The sequence below is a fragment of the Geotrypetes seraphini genome, chromosome 1 (assembly GCF_902459505.1).
Source record: "Geotrypetes seraphini chromosome 1, aGeoSer1.1, whole genome shotgun sequence".
In the NCBI taxonomy this organism is placed as follows: domain Eukaryota; kingdom Metazoa; phylum Chordata; class Amphibia; order Gymnophiona; family Dermophiidae; genus Geotrypetes; species Geotrypetes seraphini.
Window position 1 is genome coordinate 319,486,871 of NC_047084.1, and position 24,635 is coordinate 319,511,505.

The 24,635-nt window shown below is 41.9% G+C and overlaps 1 protein-coding gene across 1 annotated transcript in view; it reads left to right on the forward strand.

The window, feature by feature from the left end:
* Window positions 1-24,635, forward strand: part of CENPE (centromere protein E) — a 539,120-nt gene that overhangs the window by 391,839 nt on the left and 122,646 nt on the right. Inside the window, exons 37-38 of the mRNA XM_033956806.1 lie at window positions 1,479-1,793; window positions 6,965-7,279. Of these exons, the coding sequence (XP_033812697.1) occupies window positions 1,479-1,793; window positions 6,965-7,279 (630 nt within the window). The remainder of the gene's footprint in view (window positions 1-1,478; window positions 1,794-6,964; window positions 7,280-24,635) is intronic.

Below are 24,635 nucleotides of genomic sequence, written 5' to 3' on the forward strand. Positions count from 1 at the left end.
CTAGCACAGTATCATGCTTCAAACAGTGGCCAATCCAGATCACAAATGGCAGGCAGAAACCCAAATAGGAGTAACAGTGGCTTTCCCTATGTGTCTCAATAGTTGTCTGTGGACTTTTCCTCCAGCAACTTGCCCATAACTTTTATAAACCCAGATGCACTAATCACTATTACCACATCCTCTTACAATATTTCCTTCTATTTGTGTTAAAAATATTTCCATGTAACTTCATTGAGTGTCTCGATCCACTCAGGATTTTGTAGACCTCAATCATATCATCAGCCATCTCTTTTCCAAGCTGAAGAACTTTAACCTCTTTAGCCTTTCCTCTTATAAGAAGAGTACCATCTCCTTTATCACTTTGTACCTTTTCTAATTCCACTATATGTATTTTTGTGAAGGTGAAGTCGCACATTGGAGCAATATGGAGGCATTTATAATCATCTTGGTCTTATTTTTCCATCTCTTTCCTAATAAATCCTAACATCCTAATAATTCCTAGCATTCCTATTTGATTTTTTGGCCACCTCCACACACTGGGCATGAAATTTAAAGATATTGTCTAGAATGACACCTAGATCTTTTTCTTGGGTGCTGACTCCTAAGTGGACCTTAGCATTAGGTAACTATGATTTGGATTATTCTTCCCGATGTGCATTACTTTGCATTTGTTCTAAGGTCTTCCTGCAGTTTTTCACAGTACGTATGTGTGTTGACAACTTTGAATAGATGTTTCATTGAATAGTCTTGTGTTTAGATAGCAAAATGTGAAGCATGGTTAAAGCATTTCAAGGTACTGTATCTGGAATGGATTGAAGCATTTAAAAATTTCAACCAGTCTTTCTCAAATTTTATTAAATTTTGTTATATACACAGTATCAAATGCTTTAGTGCGTATAACATTTTTAAAAATGGGGGGGGCAAAACAAAATTCTTTTATACATTAACATACAAATTCTATACATTCTAATGTATGACTGGTACGGAAGGAGAAGGGGATGAACTTGTGTTTTAGGGGTTTTTTTAGACCCAGTAGACCTGGTAATTAGGAACAGATATATTCTAAGCAGCTTGTAGGCTGATCTTTTAGGTTGTGCTCAGGTAGGCTAACATATGAAGGGATATGTTGAGGGTTAGCATTAATAATAGTTCTGATAAGCCTACTCTGAGGTCAATCTCCATAAAAGAGATGTGCAAAGCTGCAGTATTGAGTTTTATCTGCCAGTTTACTTCCAATTACTGTTTGGATAAAGACTTCCAAAATAGTAAGTTTGAGCATGAGCAACGCACAATTTATAATCCACTCCATCTTTATTAGAGTATATTTCTAGTTTGTTTTCCAAAACAAAAAATAAAACCTCTTTAAAAATAGTTTATTGCCAACAAAACTAAACATATCATATGAATATTGTGTGTATTGTAATGTCTGTCTTTCCAGTGAAGTGTATTAAATATCTTGTACTTTTTCATTTTTTAAGATTGTGAAACAGAATGAAGATTTTGAACACCTAAAATCACAGCATAGCCTTCTCTTATTAAAGAGGGAAGAAGAAAATGGCAACTTTCAAGCATGTGTATCTGAAAATAAAGTATTAAAAGATACTCTCAGTACCTTGAATGATGCAGCTACTCATCTGAATGCAGAGAATGCCAGCCTATTAGTTAAGGTACAGGAATGTGAGACTTGGAAAGCATCACTTGTGCAGGAAACAATGCAACTTCAAGAATTAATTGAGAGATTAAGAGCAGAGAAAGAGAGAATCTGTTTGGATTTACAGGAGAAAGATAAAATGGTAAGTATTAATTTCATTACATTAGCGATTTCTATTCCGCCTTTACCTTGCGGTTCAAGGCGGATTACATAAGAATTGTTAGGATATTAAGAAATACATATTGTTAAGATAATAAATAGTACTTAAGGAATAGTTTGAATATTTTCTAATTTGCTAAGAAGTAGATAGTATTGCAGGAGGAGTTTGGGACATGTCTGGTTGTGTTATATTGGTTTTATGTATTTTTTGAAGAGTAGGGTTTTTGTTTCTTTTTTGAAGGTTTTGTAGTCTGTGGTTGAAATCAGCAGATTGGTGAGTTGTCGGTCCAGTTTTACTGCTCTGGTGGCCAGTGGGTTGTCATACAGTTTTCTTCGTTGGATGTTTTTGATTGGCGGGTGTGTGAATATTGTGTGGGTTCTCCTGTGTCTGGTTGAGGTGGATTAAATTAGTCGAGGTTGGGCTGTCTCCGTTTATAGCTTTAAATAGTAGGCAGTAGAATTTGAAGTGTACTCTGGCTTGTATTAGGAGCCAGTGTGAGTCGTGGAATGCCTCTGATGTGGTCATATTTTTTCAGCGAATAGATGAGTCTTAGGGCTGTGTTTTGTATTGTTTGTAGTTGTTTTATCGTGGTTGCAGGGCAGGGGAGATATAGTATGTTGCAGTAGTCTATTAGGTCTAGGATAAGTGATTGAACCACGAGTTGGAATTGTTTTCTGTCTAAGAATTTTCGGACTTGTCTTAGGTTTTTCATAGTTGCAAATGATGATTTTATTATTTTGTTGATTTTTGGTTGCATGGTACAGCCTGTCTGCATAGCTATTGCTAGCAATCAGCATTTTCAGTTGGCATAACTAATGTCAGCAAAGGCCTAAGGGAAATTATATCAATCTGACTCTGGGATGTGGATGCAGATAGATCCTGAGTGCTCATGCACGGACAGAAAACATCCAGGCAGACGGTTTCAAACAGCCCTAATTAAATCATGCTTAAAAGGTAACATACCAACTTGCAGCTAAGAAGGCAAAGAGGTGCTAAGAAGATGTGTTAATGTCTGATGCTTAGGATGGACAGCTTAGGATATACAATGGGTCCAGGTGCACAGATAACTAAAGTTAATCAGAAACTATTGTCAGGGGCATACTGGAAATTACATTTGACTTCCGTCTATTCTTTTCCTGTCTAGCACAAGTTTACTAAGGATGGGGATGCTTAACTTCTATTGAAGCTCAATAGATTCTATATTTAGAACAGTGGTCTCAAACACGTGGCCCGGGGGCCACATGCGGCCCTCCAGGTTCTATTTTGAGGCCCTCAGTATGTTTATCATAATCACAAAAGTAAAATAAAACAGTTTCTTGATCATATGTCTCTTTAGCTATAAATGACAATATTATTATTAAGACTTAGCCAAAAGGAAAGAATTATAAACTATAAAGAGTTTTACCTCATGCAAAATTGTCATTTCTTTAATAAGACATTAACTCTTTTTTCCTGAGGCTCTCTATATAACTACAAATCCAAAATATGGCCCTGCAAAGGGTTTGAGTTTGAGACCACTGATTTAGAATAAGTTTCCAAACTATAAAAGCCCCCTTGCAACATCACCCCCCTCCTCTAGCTCCTCTTGTTCTTCTTGCTCTCTTGCTCTCTACTGCTGGAACCTGAAGCTTGGGACATCACCCTCCCCACCCCCCCTATTTCTCTCTCTCTCTTTCTTTGTGTGATCTCTCTCATTCACAAGAACACAGGAGCAGTCTCTGTAATTGTAAAACTTATATCTCTCATTAATTTTAATGCTTAATTGTAACTTTTTTGAATCTTACTTTTCTGTAAGCCTATTTCTATAATATATTTTTTATGCAATCACCTCTGGCTGTGCTTCTTATTTGAGTCTACTTCCTGGTGAATCTTCGGTGACGGTATTGAACTCAGGATCTGGCGTTTTGTAAGGGCGCCTAACATAACCCCTACAACCTAATATTGTGGGACAGCTACAATCCTTACACAGCCTCTGTCTATCAGCACTCCGAGGAGTTTTAGCGTGGGTTGAATGGGGTATGAGATCGAGTTAATTACTAGGTTAGTCATGGTTGGGGTTTTGCTGTTTTCTAGGAGGATGAAGTTTGTTTTGTCAGGGTTAAGCTTTAGTTTGTGTTCTTTCATCCATGGTGCTACCGTTTCGAGTGTTATGTGTATTGTGCCTACCATAGAGGGCGCTGGTTGGTCGAAGAGGAGGAATATGGTGATGTCATCTGCGTAACTATAGGAGGTAATGCCTAGTTTGTATAGGAGCTTAGGGAGGCAATGTATAGATTGAAGAGTGTGGTAGACAGAGGTGATCCATGGGGTATTCCACATGGGTTGGACCATGGTTCTGATTTTTCTTTGTTTGTTTTGACTAAGTATTGGATTGTAAGAATCCTTTAAACCATGTTAGTACCTTGCCTGTAATTGCTATTGAGTCTAGTGTTTGTAAAAAGATGTCATGGTTTACTAGATTAAAGGCTGTGGAGAGGTCTAATTGTATGATCAACATTTTCATGCCTGTGCTGAGGTGTTGTCTCGCGATGTCCATGAGTGTTCCTAGTAGAGTCTCAGTGCTGTAGTTGGTTCTAAAGCCAGACTTTGTGGGGTGGAGTAAGTTGTGGTTTTCTAGGTATAAGTTTAGGGCTTTAACTACAAGGCATTCCATTAGCTTGAGGCTATGGGTCTGTAGTTGGATGGTTGGTCCATGCTCCTTTGGGGTCTTTTAGGATCAAAGTTATGATAATTTTACTGAGGTCTTGTGGGAACTGGCCATCTGTGAGTAAAGTTTGTATCCATTGTAGGAGCAGAGTGCGAAATAGCATACTGGAGGTTTTCAATAGGTATGGGGGGCAGTGGTTAAGGTCACAGGCTGCGTGACTGCAGTGTTCTCCCTAGCGTGTTTTAGCCGGGCGCTACACCCAGCTAATTTAGGTGAGCGCCCGGCTGTCCTCTTGCATCCGCACCACCAGCATCAAAGCCGCGCTCCAATCCTCTTCCCTGTCCTTACTCCAGGGGTGTCCAACCCGCGGCCCGACAAGGAGTTTTGTGCAGCCCAGCTTCTCTCTCCCTCCGGCGGTAGTTTTCTGGCCGGCTTCCTTCTGCAGTCGACTGTGGGTGGCGTCGGCTCCTCACGTGCGATCTGTGGCTGTGTCAGAAGCGTTCCCTCTGACGTCACGACGTCAGAGAGAAGGCTACCGACTTGCCCAGGTCACAAGGTGCAGCACATGGTTTGAACCCACAACGTCAGAGTGCTGAGGCTGTAGCTGTAGCCACCACGCCACACTCTTGAGGGACTTTGTCAAAAACTTTCTGAAAATCTAGATGCACTACATCAACATATAACCTTTATCCACATGTTTGTTCATACCTTCAAAGAAGTCGAGCAAATTGGTGAGGCAAGATCTCCTTTGGCTGAACCCATGCTGACTGACCCATTAAATCATGTTTGTCTATATGTCTATTTACAATTTTCACTTTTTATCTTATCAATTTGGCTTGGTACATCTTCCAGATTCACTGAGATTTTTCAGTTCCTTCACATCACTCTTGAAAATCGTTAACAGCTCAGGTAGATCTCTTACATCATCTTCTGTAAAGACCGAAGCAAAGAATTCATTCAATCTCTCTACTAACTTTTACTCTAATGCATTTAGAAAATAGCTATATTAGATCAGACCAATGGTCTCTCTAGCACAGTATCATGCTTCAAACAGTGGCCAATCCAGATCACAAATGGCAGGCAGAAACCCAAATAGGAGTAACAGTGGCTTTCCCTATGTGTCTCAATAGTTGTCTGTGGACTTTTCCTCCAGCAACTTGCCCATAACTTTTATAAACCCAGATGCACTAATCACTATTACCACATCCTCTTACAATATTTCCTTCTATTTGTGTTAAAAATATTTCCATGTAACTTCATTGAGTGTCTTGATCCACTCAGGATTTTGTAGACCTCAATCATATCATCAGCCATCTCTTTTCCAAGCTGAAGAACTTTAACCTCTTTAGCCTTTCCTCTTATAAGAAGAGTACCATCTCCTTTATCACTTTGTACCTTTTCTAATTCCACTATATGTATTTTTGTGAAGGTGAAGTCGCACATTGGAGCAATATGGAGGCATTTATAATCATATTGGTCTTATTTTTCCATCTCTTTCCTAATAAATCCTAACATCCTAATAATTCCTAGCATTCCTATTTGATTTTTTGGCCACCTCCACACACTGGGCATGAAATTTAAAGATATTGTCTAGAATGACACCTAGATCTTTTTCTTGGGTGCTGACTCCTAAGTGGACCTTAGCATTAGGTAACTATGATTTGGATTATTCTTCCCGATGTGCATTACTTTGCATTTGTTCTAAGGTCTTCCTGCAGTTTTTCACAGTACGTATGTGTGTTGACAACTTTGAATAGATGTTTCATTGAATAGTCTTGTGTTTAGATAGCAAAATGTGAAGCATGGTTAAAGCATTTCAAGGTACTGTATCTGGAATGGATTGAAGCATTTAAAAATTTCAACCAGTCTTTCTCAAATTTTATTAAATTTTGTTATATACACAGTATCAAATGCTTTAGTGCGTATAACATTTTTAAAAATGGGGGGGGCAAAACAAAATTCTTTTATACAATTACATACAAATTCTATACATTCTAATGTATGACTGGTACGGAAGGAGAAGGGGATGAACTTGTGTTTTAGGGTTTTTTTTAGACCCAGTAGACCTGGTAATTAGGAACAGATGTATTCTAAGCAGCTTGTAGGCTGATCTTTTAGGTTGTGCTCAGGTAGGCTAACATATGAAGGGATATGTTGAGGGTTAGCATTAATAATAGTTCTGATAAGCCTACTCTGAGATCAATCTCCATAAAAGAGATATGCAAAGCTGCAGTATTGAGTTTTATCTGCCAGTTTACTTCCAATTACTGTTTGGATAAAGACTTCCAAAATAGTAAGTTTGAGCATGAGCAACCCACAATTTATAATTCACTCCATCTTTATTAGAGTATATTTCTAGTTTGTTTTCCAAAACAAAAAATAAAACCTCTTTAAAAATAGTTTATTGCCAACAAAACTAAACATATCATATGAATATTGTGTGTATTGTAATGTCTGTCTTTCCAGTGAAGTGTGTTAAATATCTTGTACTTTTTCATTTTTTAAGAATGTGAAACAGAATGAAGATTTTGAACACCTAAAATCACAGCATAGCCTTCTCTTATTAAAGAGGGAAGAAGAAAATGGCAACTTTCAAGCATGTGTATCTGAAAATAAAGTATTAAAAGATACTCTCAGTACCTTGAATGATGCAGCTACTCATCTGAATGCAGAGAAGGCCAGCCTATTAGTTAAGGTACAGGGATGTGAGACTCGGAAAGCATCACTTGTGCAGGAAACAATGCAACTTCAAGAATTAATTGAGAGATTAAGAGCAGAGAAGGAGAGAATCTGTTTGGATTTGCAGGAGAAAGATAAAATGGTAAGTATTAATTTCATTACATTAGCGATTTCTATTCCGCCTTTACCTTGCGGTTCAAGACGGATTACATAAGAATTGTTATGATATTAAGAAGTACATATTGTTAAGATAATAAAAAGTACTTAAGGAATAGTTTGAACATTTTCTAATTTACTAAGAAGTAGATAGTATTGCAGGAGGAGTTTGGGACATGTCTGGTTGTGTTATATTGGTTTTATGTATTTTTTGAAGAGTAGGGTTTTTGTTTCTTTTTTGAAGGTTTTGTAGTCTGTGGTTGAAATCAGCAGATTGGTGAGTTGTCGGTCCAGTTTTGCTGCTCTGGTGGCCAGTGGGTTGTCATACAGTTTTCTTTGTTTGATGTTTTTGATTGGCGGGTGTGTGAATATTGTGTGGGTGTGGGTTCTCCTGTGTCTGGTTGAGGTGGATTGAATTAGTCGAGGTTGGGCTGTCTCCGTTTATAGCTTTAAATAGTAGGCAGTAGAATTTGAAGTGTACTCTGGCTTGTATTAGGAGCCAGTGTGAGTCGTGGTATGCCTCTGATGTGGTCATATTTTTTCAGCGAATAGATGAGTCTTAGGGCTGTGTTTTGTATTGTTTGCAGTTGTTTTATTGTGGTTGCAGGGCAGGGGAGATATAGTATGTTGCAGTAGTCTATTAGGTCTAGGATAAGTGATTGAACCACGAGTTGGAATTGTTTTCGGTCTAAGAATTTTCGGACTTGTCTTAGGTTTTTCATAGTTGCAAATGATGATTTTATTATTTTGTTGATTTTTGGTTGCATGGTACAGCCTGTCTGCATAGCTATTGCTAGCAATCAGCATTTTCAGTTGGCATAACTAATGTCAGCAAAGGCCTAAGGGAAATTATATCAATCTGACTCTGGGATGTGGATGCAGATAGATCCTGAGTGCTCATGCACAGACAGAAAGCATCCAGGCAGACGGTTTCAAACAGCCCTAATTAAAGCATGCTTAAAAGGTAACAAACCAGCTTGCAGCTAAGAGGGGCAAAGAGGTGCTAAGAAGATGTGTTAGTGTCTGATGTTTAGGATGGACAGCTTAGGATATATAATGGGTCCAGGTGCACAGATAACTAAGATTAATTAAGAAACTATTGTCAGAGGCATACTGGAAATTACCTTTGACTTCCATCTATTCTTTTCCTGTCTAGCACAAGTTTACTAAGGATGGGGAAACTTAACTTCTATTGAAGCTCAATAGATTCTATATTTAGAATAAGTTTCCAAACTATAAAAGCCCCCTTGCAACATCACCCCCTCATCTTGCTCCTCTGGCTCCTCTTGTTCTTCTTGCTCTCTACTGCTGGAACCTGAAGCTTGGGACATCACCCTCCCCACCCCTCTATTTCTCTCTCTCTCTCTCTTTCTTTCTGTGCTCTCTCTCATTCACAAGAACACAGAAGCAGTCTCTGTTATTGTAAGACTTATATCTCTCATTAATCTTTAATTGTAACTTTTATGAATCTTACTTTTCTGTAAGCCTATTTCTATAATATATTCTTTATGCAATCACCTCTGGCTGTGCTTCTTATTTGAGTCTACTTTCTGGTGAATCGTCGGTGACGGTATTGAACTCGGGATCTGGCGTTTTGTAAGGGTGCCTAACATAACCCCTACAACCTAACATTGTGGGACAGCTACAATCCTTACATAGCCTCTGTCTATCAGCACTCCGAGGAGTTTTAGCGTGGGTTGAATGGGGTATGAGATCGAGTTAATTACTAGGTTAGTCATGGTTGGGGTTTTCTAGGAGTATGATATGTGGTTGCGCCAGAAGCGTTCCCTCTGACATCACGACGTCAGAGAGAAGGCTACCGAATCAGCCATGAATTGCGCACGAGGAACTTACGCCACCCGCAGCCGACTGCAGAAGGGAACCGGACAGAAAACTACCGCCGGAGGGAGAGAGAAGCTGGGCCGCACAAAACTCGTTGTCGGGCCGCGGGTTGGATACCCCTGGAGTAAGGACAGGGAAGAGGATTGGAGCGCGGCTTGCAAAAAAAATGTGTCCCAAAAACCAAAGTGGCTGTAGGAGTCCTGAGACTCTGACTGGAGTTTCTGAATTATTAATTGGTGAAATTGGTGAGTATTTGGGGGTATTTTATATATGTGGTCTTGAATAAACTCAGAACTTTGTATAAGGGATTGAAACCTTCATATACAATACAAAATGGGAACAGACCAAAATAACTTGATCCATTTCTTTAAATTTATTTCTAATTTTTGCATTGGCAGCTATGACTGTTTGAATGACAATCACTTTATCCAAAAGGAACAAGACTAAAAATTATTCCCAGAGAATAGTTCCTCATGTAGAGGGATAAAAGTTCACTGCACACAGCTGGTGGAAATGCCCAAAACCAGGTGCTCTAGAGCAGTGTTCTTCAACCGCCAGTTCGTGGACCGGTACCAGTCCGCAGAAATTTTCTGCCGGTTCACAGGGCCGGCACGTCCATCTGGGCCAAGACAGCGTTCTTCAGCCGCCAGTCCACGGTGCGATCAACATGGCGTCTTCGGGCCAGCTTCCTGAGTGCTGCAGTGCACAAAGCCATGCGAAAAGGCTCCTCCATGCGTCCTTCGCTTGAACCGGAAGCCTTCTCTCTGACATTGCAACGTTATAGGGAAGGCTTCCAGATGAGGCGCGGGACGCATGCAAGGAGCTGCTGCCCACAGCTTTGTGCAATGCAGCATTCAGGGAGCCGGCCCGAAGATGCTGCATTGATCGCAAAGTAGACCGGCCCAAAGATAACACCGGGGGGCAGGCCAGAAGGCAAGGCACATGGAGGGAGAGAGACAACAAAGGTAGGGGAAATGCTTTTATTTTTTTTAATTTAGTGATTGATTTGTCTGTTCAGGAAGAAATGCATTTGTTTCTTTTCCTCTGGGGTTGTACTGCTTGCAGAGCCTTGCATCTTAGGGTTTGTAAATATTAGTACTTTTAGTTTTTGGTCCTGCATTTGCATGGGGTTATCTGTTTTATGGTAGGAATGAATGTTAAAAAGCATACGGTGTGCTTTATGTATTTTAATTTTGTGGTTAAGCATTATGTGTTGTTAATACAATTATATTGTGTGTTTATATGAAAAATGAATGGAACAAATGGTGTTACAATTAGTACTATTATGGGGGCGGGGTTTGGGGCAGAGATTGAGTGAAGATGGGCATGACTTATCCCAGTGTTCTTCAACTGCCAGTCCGTGGTCTGGTGCCGGTGCACAAATAATTATTTTATTTCCGCCGGTCCATAGGTGTCAAAAGGTTGAGGAACACTGCTCTAGAGATCCAAATCAATTGTAGATACATTTGATAACTCTTCAAAAGCATTCTAGAAATGGTCTAGTTCATCTTACCTGCATAATCCTGATACCCTGCATAGAATTTATAGCATTGGTGTGGAGGAAGAGGGAAAGAGATATTTGAAGGGAGAACTGTTGGGAAGAGAAAGGAAGAAATGGTGGAGCTGGGGAAGGGAGGCAGGCAGGCAGGGGGGAGAGATGGGATGGGGTCAGTTGGGAAGAGAAAGGGAGAGAAGTTGGATCTTGGGATAGGAAGGAGGGAGAAATGTTAGGTCTGTGGATGGAAGGCAGAGATGCAGCATCTCTCTTTTTCCCCCCTCCATTTCATTATTCAGGATCAAAGGGGGAGGGAAAAAGAAAACAGAAAAGAGAGGGAGCAAAATGTTGGACCATGGAGATAGAGGAGGAGAGATGGACCATGGGAAGGCAGGAGGGAAGAGAGCTGGGATAAGAAGATGCTAGGCAGGAGATGGAAAGAAAGGAACAGGGAGTTACAGCCTGACCAGTGGAGAGAGGGAGGGGGATTCTGAAAGTGGTGAGCCATGTGGATGAGATCAAAAGGGAGATGACAAGATGAGTGAGAGAGGAGTGAGTTCAGTGGTAGAAATGTAGTAATGGGGAGTAGATAGAAGGAAATAGGAGGCTGGGAAAGGAGTGAGATGGGAAATAGGAGAGCTAGGGACTGAGAGAAGATGGAGAATTGAGAGGTAGCTGAACATTTATAAAGAAGAAGGGTGAGAAAGAAGGCAAGATTTGAGTGGACAGAGGCAAAAAAGAGAAAAAGTTAAGGCTGAAAGGGAAAAATCAATACATTGGAGACAGGCATAAGGAAAGAATGGAACAGTATTGAGAAGAGGAGAAAAACTGGACAGCAGACATTGGAAAGAGAATTGGTAGATCGACAAAAAGCAGAAAGAGAGGGACCAAGATGATGGAAAAACAAAACATCCAGACAATAAGGTAGAAAAAATTGTTTTATTATGAATTTATTAACTGGAATATGTTAGCTTTGGGATATGTGCATCACAATTATTTTTGTATTTAGTGGTGTAGTCACAGCTGATTTGGAAGAGGGACTGGAGCCCAAAATTAGTGGAGGGGCACCAAAGTTTTTCCCTGCCTGAGTGCAATTTATAAATACTTGAGCTAGTGGAGATTTCCAAGCCCTGCCAACTGAAGACATCTTCCTCCAGTCTGGCAACTCAATCTCCAAGCTTTGCAGCCAAAGGCAATATCCTCAAGCTGCCCCTGCTTTCATGCATACATGAAAACCAAGGGGGGGGCAGGGAGGAAGCCCAAAAAAGCAGTAATATTTACCCTGATTAAACGATCCTCCACATGTGCTGCTGACAGCTGATTCAGCATCCCCGCTGTGATGAGGCTCACCATAGCTGTAATAGAAGTGAATGGGAGAACCAGGAACGCGCATCCCTGCTCATCAGAGTGGGGATGCGGAAGCCTGTGGCTGCTCCCACTGTCAGCGGTGTTACGTGGAGGATCACTCAGTCAGGGTAAGAATTACTGCTTTTTTTGGGTTCTTCTCCACAGTGTCCCTTTAATGAAGGTTTATTATTAGATACGTACATCTTCTATATTAGTGATTGCAAATTTGGGACCTGCTCAGCCTTTTTTTTTTGCTCATCAGCTAGTGTTGGTGTTTGTGCGGCCCCAGAAAATTTTTTTGTCCAATGTGGCCCAGGGAAGCCAAAAGGTTGGACACCCCTACCCTACTCCTTCACCATGAGCAGGGAGGGGTAACTTTCATAGCGTTCCAGATCGTGGGCCAACCCTCTTCCCCACTCTTACTCCTTCACTGTAAGCAGGGAGGGTTAATTTGCATAGCATCAAATTTGCACCAACATATTTCCCTGACCCGCCCCACCCGGCTATTTTTTCAGGCCACCCAGCTAGAAAAAATTTCTGGGGAGAACACTGGACTGTATTTGTTATATAGTTTGAGGTCTGATCATTGTATAGGTGAGAAGTGGGACCAGGTTCTGTCTGCTGCTACTGATTCTTTCTCTGTGGGGGGGGAGTTGAGATCTCTTCTAGGTGAGTAGGTGTTCCATTAAATGTGGCTCTGATATTTGCGATCTTGTTTTTGAAGAATGTGGCTAAGAGGGTGGCTGAGGGGGAGGGGGAGAGGAGTTGTTATTGGTCAGATATGGTGTGGTGTCTGAGTTCTTTTAGTAACTGTAATAGCTTTTTTTGTGTCTTGGGATCCTTCTATTTGCTTTGTGTAGTATGTCTTTCATTTTTTCTTTCAGCTTTTGTTTGTATTTTTGGTGCAGTATTCTCCATGCTGTTTTTGTGGAATATTGGATATTTTTTCTCCATTTTCTTTCAAGTTGTCTGCATTGCCTTTTGAGTTGGAGTAGTTCGTTGTCGAACCATTTGTCTGATTTTCTATGGATTCTGGTTTTGGATTGTTCTGGGGCTAGCTCATCTAGATGGCTCCATTGTGAGATGAAGTCTTTGGGGTTGTAGTCTTGGATTATAGTGTCTGTTTTTGTTCAGAATTTGGTGGGGTCAATGTATTGACGTGAGTTGTAAGTTATTTTTTTGTGTAATTGCTTTGATTTTGTTTTTGGTCCAGTTGATTTTGAAGGAGTACGTATAATGATCAGACCAGAGGGAACGGTACCAGTATGCATTTGATGTGTGGATTTCTTAAATTAATAAGATTCGTTTCAGAAACTGTTGAATTGGATGATTTAAAAGACACCTATATAGCTTACTACTGGCACTGTTTCTGCAGGAGTTTCAGAGTGAGCTTGTTCCAATGGCCTGGCAGTATTTTCTGGTTCTGGGGTCAATGATTGCAACCATAGTCGTTATCCCCTGGGCAAGGGCGTTTTTGCATCCACTCCAGGAGGCGCTCCTTTGCCAATAGTGCCCTCAATGGAATATGCTTCACCAAAAGCTTCCTTGGACAACAGAAGCCCATCGCAGTCTAGTCTGGTGGTTGAAACCACAGTCTCTCACCACAGGAGTTTCCCTCTGCATCGCTTCATGGATGACTCTGACAGTTGCTGGCCTTTACAGCTGGGGAGGGGCACATTGCAAGGGGTGTCTAGTTCAGGCATGCTAGGAATCAGGAGCAAATTACAAGACAGAGAGGTTTGAGTTTTCTTGGACAACACAACGGCAGTAGCCTATGTCATTCTCCAAGGGAGACGCTGCTCTGTGTCTGGAAGCCCAAATGCTGTTTGTTGGACGGAGGCCCACAAATTTCCTGAGTTGGAAAACCCTGGATCCCCGGGCAGTCATCATTGTCTCACAAAGCCTTCCACTGCATAGTGAATCAGTGAGAGTGCTCAACATTTGATCTGATGGTGTCTGTTTCAGTAGACGACACGAGCCGGGAAGCATAGGCCTGGGTGCCATAGTCCAACCCTGGCCAAAGGCAGGTCTTCTATATGCCTTCCCTCCGTGGCACATGATAGGTTGACTTCTGCGCAGGAACATAGAGCACCAGGGGACAATGATTTTAATAGCACCAGACTGGCCAAGACAACCATGATATGCAGACCTGATTTGTCTGAAAAGTGATCAATATCTCAAACTTCCCTGTCATCCCTGGCTCCTCACACAAGTCCAGTTGCCCTGCAGGATCCAGAATGCTTTGGTCTTATGGCATGACTCTTAAGCATGCAGCACTAGTACGCAAAGGCTAATTGGAGGAAGTGGTCACCATTCTGAAGTGTAGGAAAAAAAGTTGACTGGCAGCATTCTAAAAACCTAGAAGTGTTTCCAAAACTTGGTATGTTCTGAATGAAGACCTGAGCTCTGCTCTGATCTTGGTAATACTCACTTTTCTCCAAGAAGGTCTAGAATATGGCCTAATGGTTGGTTCCGTAAGAGTTCAGATTGCTTGGCTATTCTGTTTTAGACACAGGATTAATCAGAGTACCCTTGCTGCGAATCTGGATATAGCCAGATTTTTGAAGGGCACTTTATAGCACCGCCTTCCAGTATCCTCTTTTGCTGACATGAAATCTTATATAGTTCTCTGGTCACTATTGAGTCTGCCCTATGAGCTTTTGGACCAGGTTTCTTATGGACCTCACCATCAAGACAGCAACTTCAGGAATTGTCCTGCAGAGATTCTTTTCTTATGATTATAGAGTTGGGCACAGTTACATCTTTCTTGCCGAAAGAGGTTCCTAGCTTCCACATCAACCAGGAACTTCCTGCCTTCAAACTCTCTGGTTCAAGAAAACATTATTGGGTATTAAAATCAATGGATGTGCACAGACTCTTACTGTGTTATCTAGAAGTTATGAACAAATTTCGATCTTCACATCTGCTTGTGCTGACTATTTCGGGATGAATCTATTTGATTATTTCTTCCACTTATATCATAAGTGGGACATATCTTGACGTCATAAATGACTGCTTCTTGGAGCAACTGCTCCGGAAACCAACAGAGGGAACTATTTTAAATTTGGTCCTTAGTGGAATGCAAGGCATAGTACAGGAGTTAACTATGTTAGGTCCACTGGGAAACAGTGATCATAACTTCATCAAATTTGAGCTGATACTGAGAGTGACGTCGCAAAATAAATCTATTGTAAAAATGTTTAATTTTTGAAAGGGCGGCTATGATAAAATGAGGAAATAGGTTAAAAAGAAGCTAAAAGGATCAGTTGCAAAGGTTAGGACTATAAATCAGGCATGGATGTTATTTTAAAATACCATCGTGGAAGCCCAGACCAGATGTATTCCATGTATCAGCAAAGATGGAAAGAAGAGGAAACGAGCTGGCATGGTTAAAAGGTGAAGTGAAGAGGCTATTAGAGCCAAAAAATATCCTTTAAAGAATGGAAAAAGGATCCGAATAAAGAAAATAAGACACAAGCACTAGCAAGTTAGATGCAAAGTATTGATAAAGATAGCTCGGAGAATATGAAGAGAAACTTGCAAAAGAGGCAAAAACTCATTACAATTTTAATAGATATATCAGAAGCAGAAAACCTGTGAGGAAATCTGTGGGACCATTGGATGATCAAGGAGCAAAACGGGTGCTCAGGGAGGATAAGGCCATAGTGGAGAGACTGAATGAATATTTTGCTTCGGTCTTTACGGAAGAAGATATACGAGATCTACCTGAACTGGAAATGGTTTTCAAGAGTGATGATGCAGAAGAACTAAAAGAAATCTTTGTGAATCTGCCAAATAAGCCAAATCAACAATTTTAAAAGTAATAAATCAACCGGACCAGATGGTATATATCCCTGGGTACTAAAAGAAGTGAAACATTAAATTGCTGACCTTCTGTTGGTGATCACCTGTCGCTAAAATCATCTGTAGTACCTGAAGATTGGAGGGTGGCCAATGTTAGCCAATTTTTAAAAAAGGTTCCAGGGGAGATCAGAGAAATTACAGGCAGGTAAGCCTGACTTCAGTGCCAGGCAAAATGGTGGAAACAATTATAAAAACAAAATTGTGGAACACGTAGACAAACATGATTTAATGAGACAATCAGCATGGATTCAGCCGAGGGATATCTTGCCTCACCAATTTGCTTGACTTCTTTGAAGGTATGAATAAACATGTGGATAAAGGTGAGCCAGCTGATGTAGTGTATCTAGATTTTCAGAAAGTTTTTGATAAAGTTCCTCATGAGAGGCTCCTGAGGAAAATTAAAGTGTCATGGGATAGGTGGCAAAGTTTAGTTGTGGATTAGGAATTGATTCGGATAGAAAAGAGAGGGTAGGGTTAAATGGTCATTTTTCTCAATGGAGGAGAGTAAATAGTGGAGTGCCTCAGGGGTCTGTATTGGGATCTGTGCTGTCTAAATGATCTGGAAATTAGAATGACGAGTGAGGTGATTAAATTTGTAGATGACACTAAGAACATAAGACGTGCCTCTGCTGGGTCAGACCAGAGGTCCATCGTGCCCAGCAGTCCGCTCACGCGGCAGCCCAACAGGTCCAGGACCTGTATAGTAGTCCTCTATCTATACCCCTCTATCCCCTTTTCCTTCAGAAAACTGTCCAATCCCTTCTTGAACCCTAATACCGTACTCTGTCCTATCATGCCCTCTGGAAGCGCATTCCAGGTGTCCACCACCCGTTGGGTGAAGAAAAACTTCCTAGCATTAGTTTTGAATCTGTCCCTTTTCAACTTTTCCGAATGCCCTCTCATTCTTGTAGTTTTCGAAAGTTTGGAGAATCTGTCCCTCTCTACTTTCTCTATGCCCTTCATGATCTTCTAAGTCTCTATCATATCCCCTCTAAGTCTCCTCTTCTCCAGGGAAAAGAGTCCCAGTTTCTCCAATTTCTCAGCGTATGAAAGGTTTTCCAAACCTTTTATCAGACGTTTCGCTCTACTCTGAACCCTCTCGAGTATCACTATATCCTTCTTAAGGTATGGCAACCAGTATTGGACGCAGTACTCCAGATGCGGACGCACCATCGCCCGATACAACGGCAGGATAACTACTTTCGTTCTGGTTGTAATACCCTTCTTGATTATACCTAGCATTCTATTCGCTCTCTTAGCGGCCGCTGTGCACTGTGCTGACAGCTTCATTGTCTTGTCCACTATTACCCCCAAGTCCCTTTCTTGGGGACTCTCACTCAATAACATCCTTCCCATCGTATAGCTGTACCTCGGGTTAATTCCTTCGAAGAAGTGCAGTAAGTTCTCCCCTTGCAGAAGCACGATCTCCCCTTGCAGAAGCCATGTTGGCTTGTGTTTAGAAGTTTATTTCTTTCGAAATGCTCATCGAAGCTGTCTTATCAGTGCTTCCGCCATTTTCTCCCGAACCGAGGTCTGTAGTTCCCCGGGTCACCTCTTGATCCCTTTTTAAAGATGGGCGTAACATTGGCTATCTTCCAATCCTCCGGGATCACTCCTGTTTTCAGGGATAGATTGCAAACTTGCTGTAGCAGTTCCGCTATTTCCGCCTTTAGTTCTTTCAGAACCCTTGGGTGGATTCTGTCCAGGCCCGGCGATTTGTTAGTTTTTAATTTTTCTATCTGCCTGCATACGTCTTCAAGGCTTATTTCCATCAATGTTAATTTATCTGTTTGGTCTCCTGTGAAGATTTGTTCAGGTTCCAGTTGGATGTGTCCTCTTTTGTAAATACAGACGAAAAGAACATGTTTATTCTTTCCGCCACTTCTTTCCCCTCCTTCACCACTCCCTTCCTGTCTCTGTCATCCAGCGGTCCCACCTCCTCCCTAGCCGACTGCTTCCCTTTAACATATCTGATGAAAGGTTTGAAATTTTGTGCTTCCTTGGCTAGCCTTTCTTCATATTCTCTTTTAGCTTTTCTAACCACACGGTGACATTCTTTTTGATACTTCCTGTGCTCGTTCCAGTTCTCCTCAGTTTTGCCCTTTTTCCATTTCCTGAATGAATTCTTCTTATCACCTATCGCTTTCTTTACTTCTTTGGTTATCCATGCCTGGTCTTTTGTTTGATTCTTTTTGCACCCTTTTCTGAATCTTGGGATATGCAGATTTTGCGCCTCGGTCACCATGTCCTTGAATAAAGACCAGGCTTGCTCTACAGTCTGCCATTTCTTTGAGGTGTTCCTAGGTTTCTTCCTTACCATTACTCTCATCGCTTCGTAATTTCCTTTCTTGAAGTTAAAAGTTGTCGCTATGGTTCTATTTCTCTTCGGTATTCCTACTAGAGAATGACACGGTGACAAAATTCATCACCGTTCCCGTCCCCGCGGGAAATAATCCCATGTCATTTTCTAGTGTCTATTTCAACCGCAGTCCTTCTACACCAGCATTCTTCAAAGCAAAGCTTGCGGGTCAGTGGTCCCTCTTTCCTTAAAGAATGACATGAAGATGGTTTCCCGCGGTTATCCATGGGGATGGGAACGGTGATGAATTTTGTCACCGTGTCATTCTTTAATTCCTACCTCAACTTTGAACTTGATCATATTGTGATCGCTGTTTCCCAATGGTCCCACTACTTCCACTTCCTTCACAGGTCCTCTTAGCCCATTTAGAATTAGATCCAGAGTGGCATTCCCTCTCGTCGGTTCTCTGACAAGTTGATCCATGAAGCAATCCTGTATAGCCTCCAGGAATCTGGTCTCTCTAGCGCATATTGAGCTTCCAAGACTCCAGTCTATCCCGGGATAGTTGAAGTCTCCCATAATAATCGTGTTACCGCTTTTGCATTCTCGCTTCATCTCGGCTTCCATTTCTTCATCGATAGCTTCGGTTTGCCCAGGTAAACGATAGTACAGGCCCATCTTTATCTTGGGCCCTTTCCTTCCTGGTATTTTAACCCATAGCGATTTCAAATTGTTGGTCGTAGCTGCTGTGTCCACTCTGGTCGAGTGTATGCTTTCTTTTATGTATAGGGCTATTCCTCCTTTCTGACCTGACCTGTCCTGGCGATAGAGTTTGTACCCCGGCAGTGCTGTATCCCACTTGTTTTCTTCATTCCACCATGTTTCAGAGACCCCAATGATGTCTATGTTCTCAGTTTTGGTCATGACTTCTAATTCCCCCTTTTTTTTCCTTAGGCTCCTTGCATTAGTATATATGCAATTAAGGTCCTGGTATTTTTTTGTCTTCATTTCCTGTCCCTGTGCTTCAAACTTTATTTTCTTCTCTTGTGCTACAATCCTTTTATCCTCCTCTTCTGGATTAGTCAACTCCTGTGTTTTGCCAGTTGTTTCTTCCCAGCATTTTTCTCCCTTAGTATCTTCGTGGGATACCTTCTTCCGAATCGTGGACACTTGGTCGACTGTCGGCTTTCCCCTTCTTCTTAATTTAAAGCCTGTTCTATTCCTCTCCTGGCATTGCTTGCTAGAAGTCTAGTTCCCGCCACGCTCAGGTGCAGTCCATCTCTTCTGAAGAGCTTGCTCTTACCCCAAAACGTTGTCTAGTTCCTCACGAAGTGAAACCCCTCTTCCTCGCACCATCTCCCCATCCAAGCATTTATTGATTGTAGTTCCATCTGCCTCTTCACATCTGCCCTCAGTACTGGTAGGATCTCTGAGAATGCTATCTTCTGGGTCCTCATCTTCAACTTCCTTCCCAGAATCTTGAACTGTTCTATCAGTGCACTTCTTCTGTAGTTTCTCCTGCTGACATCATTTGTCCTGATGTGGATCATTACTGCAGTCTCTCCCGTCTCTGCTCTTTCCAGGATCTCTCCAATTTTGTCCACAATGTCCTTTGTTCTCGCTCCTGAGAGACAGGTCACTAGTCTATCCTCTCTCCCACCTGCTATGTGGCTGTCTACATTCCTTAGGATTGAGTCTCCCACTAGAATCGCAGACTTCCCTTCTTCAATTTTCGCTTCGGTCGCAGGTCAATGTCCTCTTAAGTGCTTCGCTGCTTCTTCTTCTGGGCGTTGACTTGCCCTTTCCTCCCCTTCCTGGGGTTTTCCTCTGTGGGCATCTACTTTGGAGTCATCCTTCTCTTGTTCTCCCTTCCATGTTGGTGTAACTTCATCTGTCCTCTGAAGTTCGTTTTCTTCCACCCTCCTGTAGGCTTTCTCAATGAATTCCTCAAGTTCCATGACTTCTTCCTCGATGTGTCTCTCTCCATGAAGTCCTCAGCTGTCCTGATTGGGTCCTCTGTGATGTGAAGTCCTTCAAGTTCCTGTATCTTGTCCTTCAGTCGCTTGACTAAACTGTTCAAATTTGTTAAAACGCATATGGATTATGAAAAATTGCAGGCAGATCTTAGGAAATTGGAAGACTGGGTGTCCAAGTGGCAGATGAAATTTAATGTGGACAAATAAATGCTAAATGATGCTCATTGGGAAGAATAACCTGAATCAATTATCGGATGCTAGGATCCACTTTGGGGGTATAATCTTAGACAATACGATGAAACCGTCCGCCTAATATGCAGTGGCGGCCAAAAAAGCAAACAGGATGCTAGGAATTATTAAAAAAGGGATGGTTAATGTGACTAAATGTTATAATGCTCCTCTATCACTCCATGGTGTGACCTCATCTGGCATAGATGTCTGGTCTCATATCAAGAAAGATATAGCGGCACTAGAAAAGGTTCAAAGAAGAGCGGCCAAGATGATAAAGAGGATGGAACTCCTTTCATATGAGGAAAGACTAAAAAGGTTAGGGCTCTTCAACTTGGAAAAGAGACAGCTGAGGGGAGATATGATTGAAGTCTACAAAATTCTGAGTGGAATAGAATGGGTACAAGTAGATCAGTTATTCACTCTGTCAAAAATTAAAGACTAGGGGACACTCAGAGTTACAGGGAAATACTTTCAAAACCAATAGGAGGAAATATTTTTTCAGCCAGAGATTAGCTAAGCTCTGGAACACATTTCCAGATGTTGTGGTAAGAGTCGATAGCGTAGCTGATTTTAAGAAAGGTTTGGACAATTTCCTAAAGGAAAAGTCCATAGTCTATTGGGAAGCCATTTCTTGCCCTGGATCGGTAGCATGGAATGTTGCTACTCCTTTGGTTTTGGCCAGGTTCTAGGGACCTGGATTGGCTATCGTGAGAACAGGCTACTGGGCTTGATGGACCATTGATCTGACCCAGAAAGGTTATTCTTATGTTCTTATATTTGTGAAGGCACATTCTCATTGGCAGCAACCTCTGCAGTTTCCCCAGAAGACATATGTAGAGCTGCCACTTAGTGTTCTCTGCATATGTTCATGATGTTTTGCCGAGTAGACATGGTGGCCAAAAGGGACTCCGTATTTGGATCTTCGATTCTGGCAATAGGCTCATCTATCCCACCCTAAGTTTGAAGGCTGTGCTGTTATGTCCCTAGTGTTTAGGAATAGAGTATCTGTTGTAATAGATGTAAAGATTAGTTTCTTAACCTAATTAATCTTCTGTGTATTAGACATACACTCTATTCCTGAAGCCATTCCTATCAGCTGTGAATTTGTCTGTTTTATGCCTCTATTCGGTCGTCTTATTTCTTTGGTCCAACTTTGACAAGAATAGAGGCAGCAACTACCATGTTGCATTATCTAGGGGGGTATCTACAAATCTCCAACTCATAGTGCAGGTTACGATCAAGTTGGTGACTTCATTTGTTTTTTACCTTATTATATATTGCAAAGATTTGAATTTGGTTGTTATATGCTTGATATGAGCAGAACAGAAATGTTTCTCGGGGAGAGTCCCCGTATCCCCTCCCTCTTCTGTTTCCTTTCCAGGGCTGGCTGACTGCTTTGCTACGAATTGAAAAGTTGAAGGACAGCCCAGAGAAATGGGAGAATGTGCAAATGAAGCTCCCTACAAGAGTTCTCATGAGAACAGGTTGACTACTCAAGTGTTAGGAATAGAGTGTATATAATAATAATAAACAGGCTGCTGCGCGGCTTTCTCCTGCCAGTAAGTCCCTCTGCCGCATCACTGATGACATCATCAGTGATGCTTCACCAGCAGGAGAAAGCCGCGAAGCAGCCTGTTTAGCGTGCTGCCGACGCTACTGAGGGAGATTTGCTGCTCGGTCATCTCGCTGGGAGGGTTGAAAGGGTTCTCTTGGGGTCAGAGATAGGAGGGGCAGTGGGGGTTCGGCTGGGAGGGGGGAGAAGCGGTCTGCATCGGGCACTCCAAGGCCTGGCTCCATTACCTTCTTCAGGCAGCAGCAGCATTTACAATTCGCTGCTGTTGCCAGCTTCAGGCCTTCCTCTCTGCCGGGTCCTGCCTACTTCCTGTTTTCATGAAGACAGGACCCGAGAGAGGAAGGCCTGAAGCCGGCAAGAGCAGTGAATTGTGAATGCTGCTGCTGGCCGATGAAGTTCAGGACACCAGGCCTTGGGTGACAAGGAGGAAAGGGAGCAGAGGGGGGAGAGAATTGGGGAGAATGTTGCTGTACCCAACTGGAGGGAATGAAAGGAGATGCCAGGGCTTGGAGGGAAGAAGAGACGCCAGAGCATGGAGGGAATGAGGAAGGTATGCCAGACCAAGGGGAAAGGAAAGAGGAGATGTCAGAGCATGGAGGGGGAGGGAGAGATGGAAGAAAAGGAAAGGAGAGAGATGCCGGGAATCAGGGAAGGGATGATGCCAGACCATGGGGTGGGAAGGAAAAAAAGGAGAAAAGAGAGTTGCCAGAGCATAGGGGAGGATGTGGTGACAGAGAGAGAAAAACAGAGAGTTGCCAGAGCATAGGGGAGGAGGTGGTGACAGAGAGAGAAAAACGGAGAGGTGACAGAGCTGAAATCAATCATGTACAAAGGAGAGAAGGGGCACGGGATAGATAGTTTATGGAATGAGCATAGAAAGAGGGAAGATGCCATATTGAAGAGAGAGAGGGCGGATACTGGATGGAAAGAGCACAGAGGGCAGTGAATGGAAGGGGCGAGATAGAGGGTGAACAGTAGATGGAAGAGGTAGAGGGAGGCAAACAGACACTGAATGGAAGTGTGGGAGAGAGGAGGGACAGCCGCTGAATGGAAGTGTGAGGGACAGAGGGAGCAGACGCTGGAAGGAAGTGGGGAGGAGAAAGAAAAAAGGGCACATGCAGGATAGAGTTAGTTACTGGAAGGGGTGAGGGAAAGAGGTGGCAAGCTTTAGGTAGACACAGTGAAAGAGGGAAATTGAGGACTGAATAGTACAAAATAATTTATACAGAAAATAAATTGAGAAGGAAGACCAGGGAAGAACAGGAGGAAGGAAGGGGAGAGAGAGATGCCAGAGCAGGGGGAAGGAGAGGAGACAGATACCAGACCTTTGAGGAGGAAAAGAGGAAGGAGACAGATACTAGATCTGAGGGGAAAAAAGGAGGAGAGAGATATGCTAAAATCAGCTGGGAGGGAGGAAGGAAAGAAGGAGAGAAAGAGGCAGAGAAAGGGGGGGTTGTAAGCACATTAGAAAGACTACAGAGAAAAAAGCTTGAACGAAAGGGGAAAGACAGGAGGCAGATGCAGGACTATGGAAGGTTCAAACAGAGGGCGAGAGAGAGGGAGACCTGGTAGGAAGGAAAACTGACACTGAATCTGGGGAGGGTAACAGAGGGAAAAGAGAGAGAGACCTGGACCCATAGGGGATGGGGCTGGATTGTGAAAGAAATGTTGAATGCAAAAGAAAGAAAGAAAGATTGGATGCACAGTCAGAAGGAAGTGCAACCAGAGACTCATGAAATCACCAAAGGTAGGAAAAATGATTTTATTATCAATTTAGTGATCAAAATGTGTCTGTTTTGAGAATTTATATCTGCTGTCTATATTTTGCACTATATTTGTCTATTTTTTTTTTTAGTTACTGAGGTGACATTGCATATTTTAAAGTAATCTGCCTGACATCTTTGAAAAAAACCTTGAAACTCGTAAATGATTAATTTTCTCTGCGTACAGTGTGCTTTGTATTTTTTTATATTTTATGTTTACCATTATGAATTAATAAGATATTGTGTGTACATGAAAATGAATGGAAGAAATTTGGGGCGGGGCTGGGGGTGGGGCTAGGCAGGATTAGGGGCGGGACTGAAAATTAATAGATGTCCCTTTTTGATGAAAAAAAATAAATGGTCACATTATCCTTGGTATGCAAATCTATTTCATGCATATTCATTGAATATATCCTGAAAACCTGACTAGCTGAGTATGTCGCAAGGATTGGGTTGAGTACCAATGGGCTAGACTGAAATTCCTTCTCTTTTGCACAAGCAGGCCAGATCTGAATGTGTTATGTCAAGGCTCATAATGTCCAAGCAGCTCATTTAAGATCAGCTTCTGTGGAGGAGATTTATAGAGCTGCAATATGGACTTTGAACCATACATTCTTAGCTTGGAAGTGTGTTCTTGACACAATATAGCTTTGGCTAATCTGCTCTCTGGAATATCTTTGAGGTTAGAATCTGCTGCCATTCACACACGTCCCAGCTGTTTTCTTTTGGTTAAACATTACATTACATTACATTAGGGATTTCTATTCCGCCATTACCTTGCGGTTCAAGGCGGATTACAAAAGGTTAGTTTAAGGACAGAATTACAATGAATTACAGAATTACCGAATTACAGAATTACAAAGGTTAGTTTAAAGACAGAATTACAATGAATTACAGAATTACCGAATTATAGAATTACAGAATTACAGAATTACAGAATTACATGAATTAT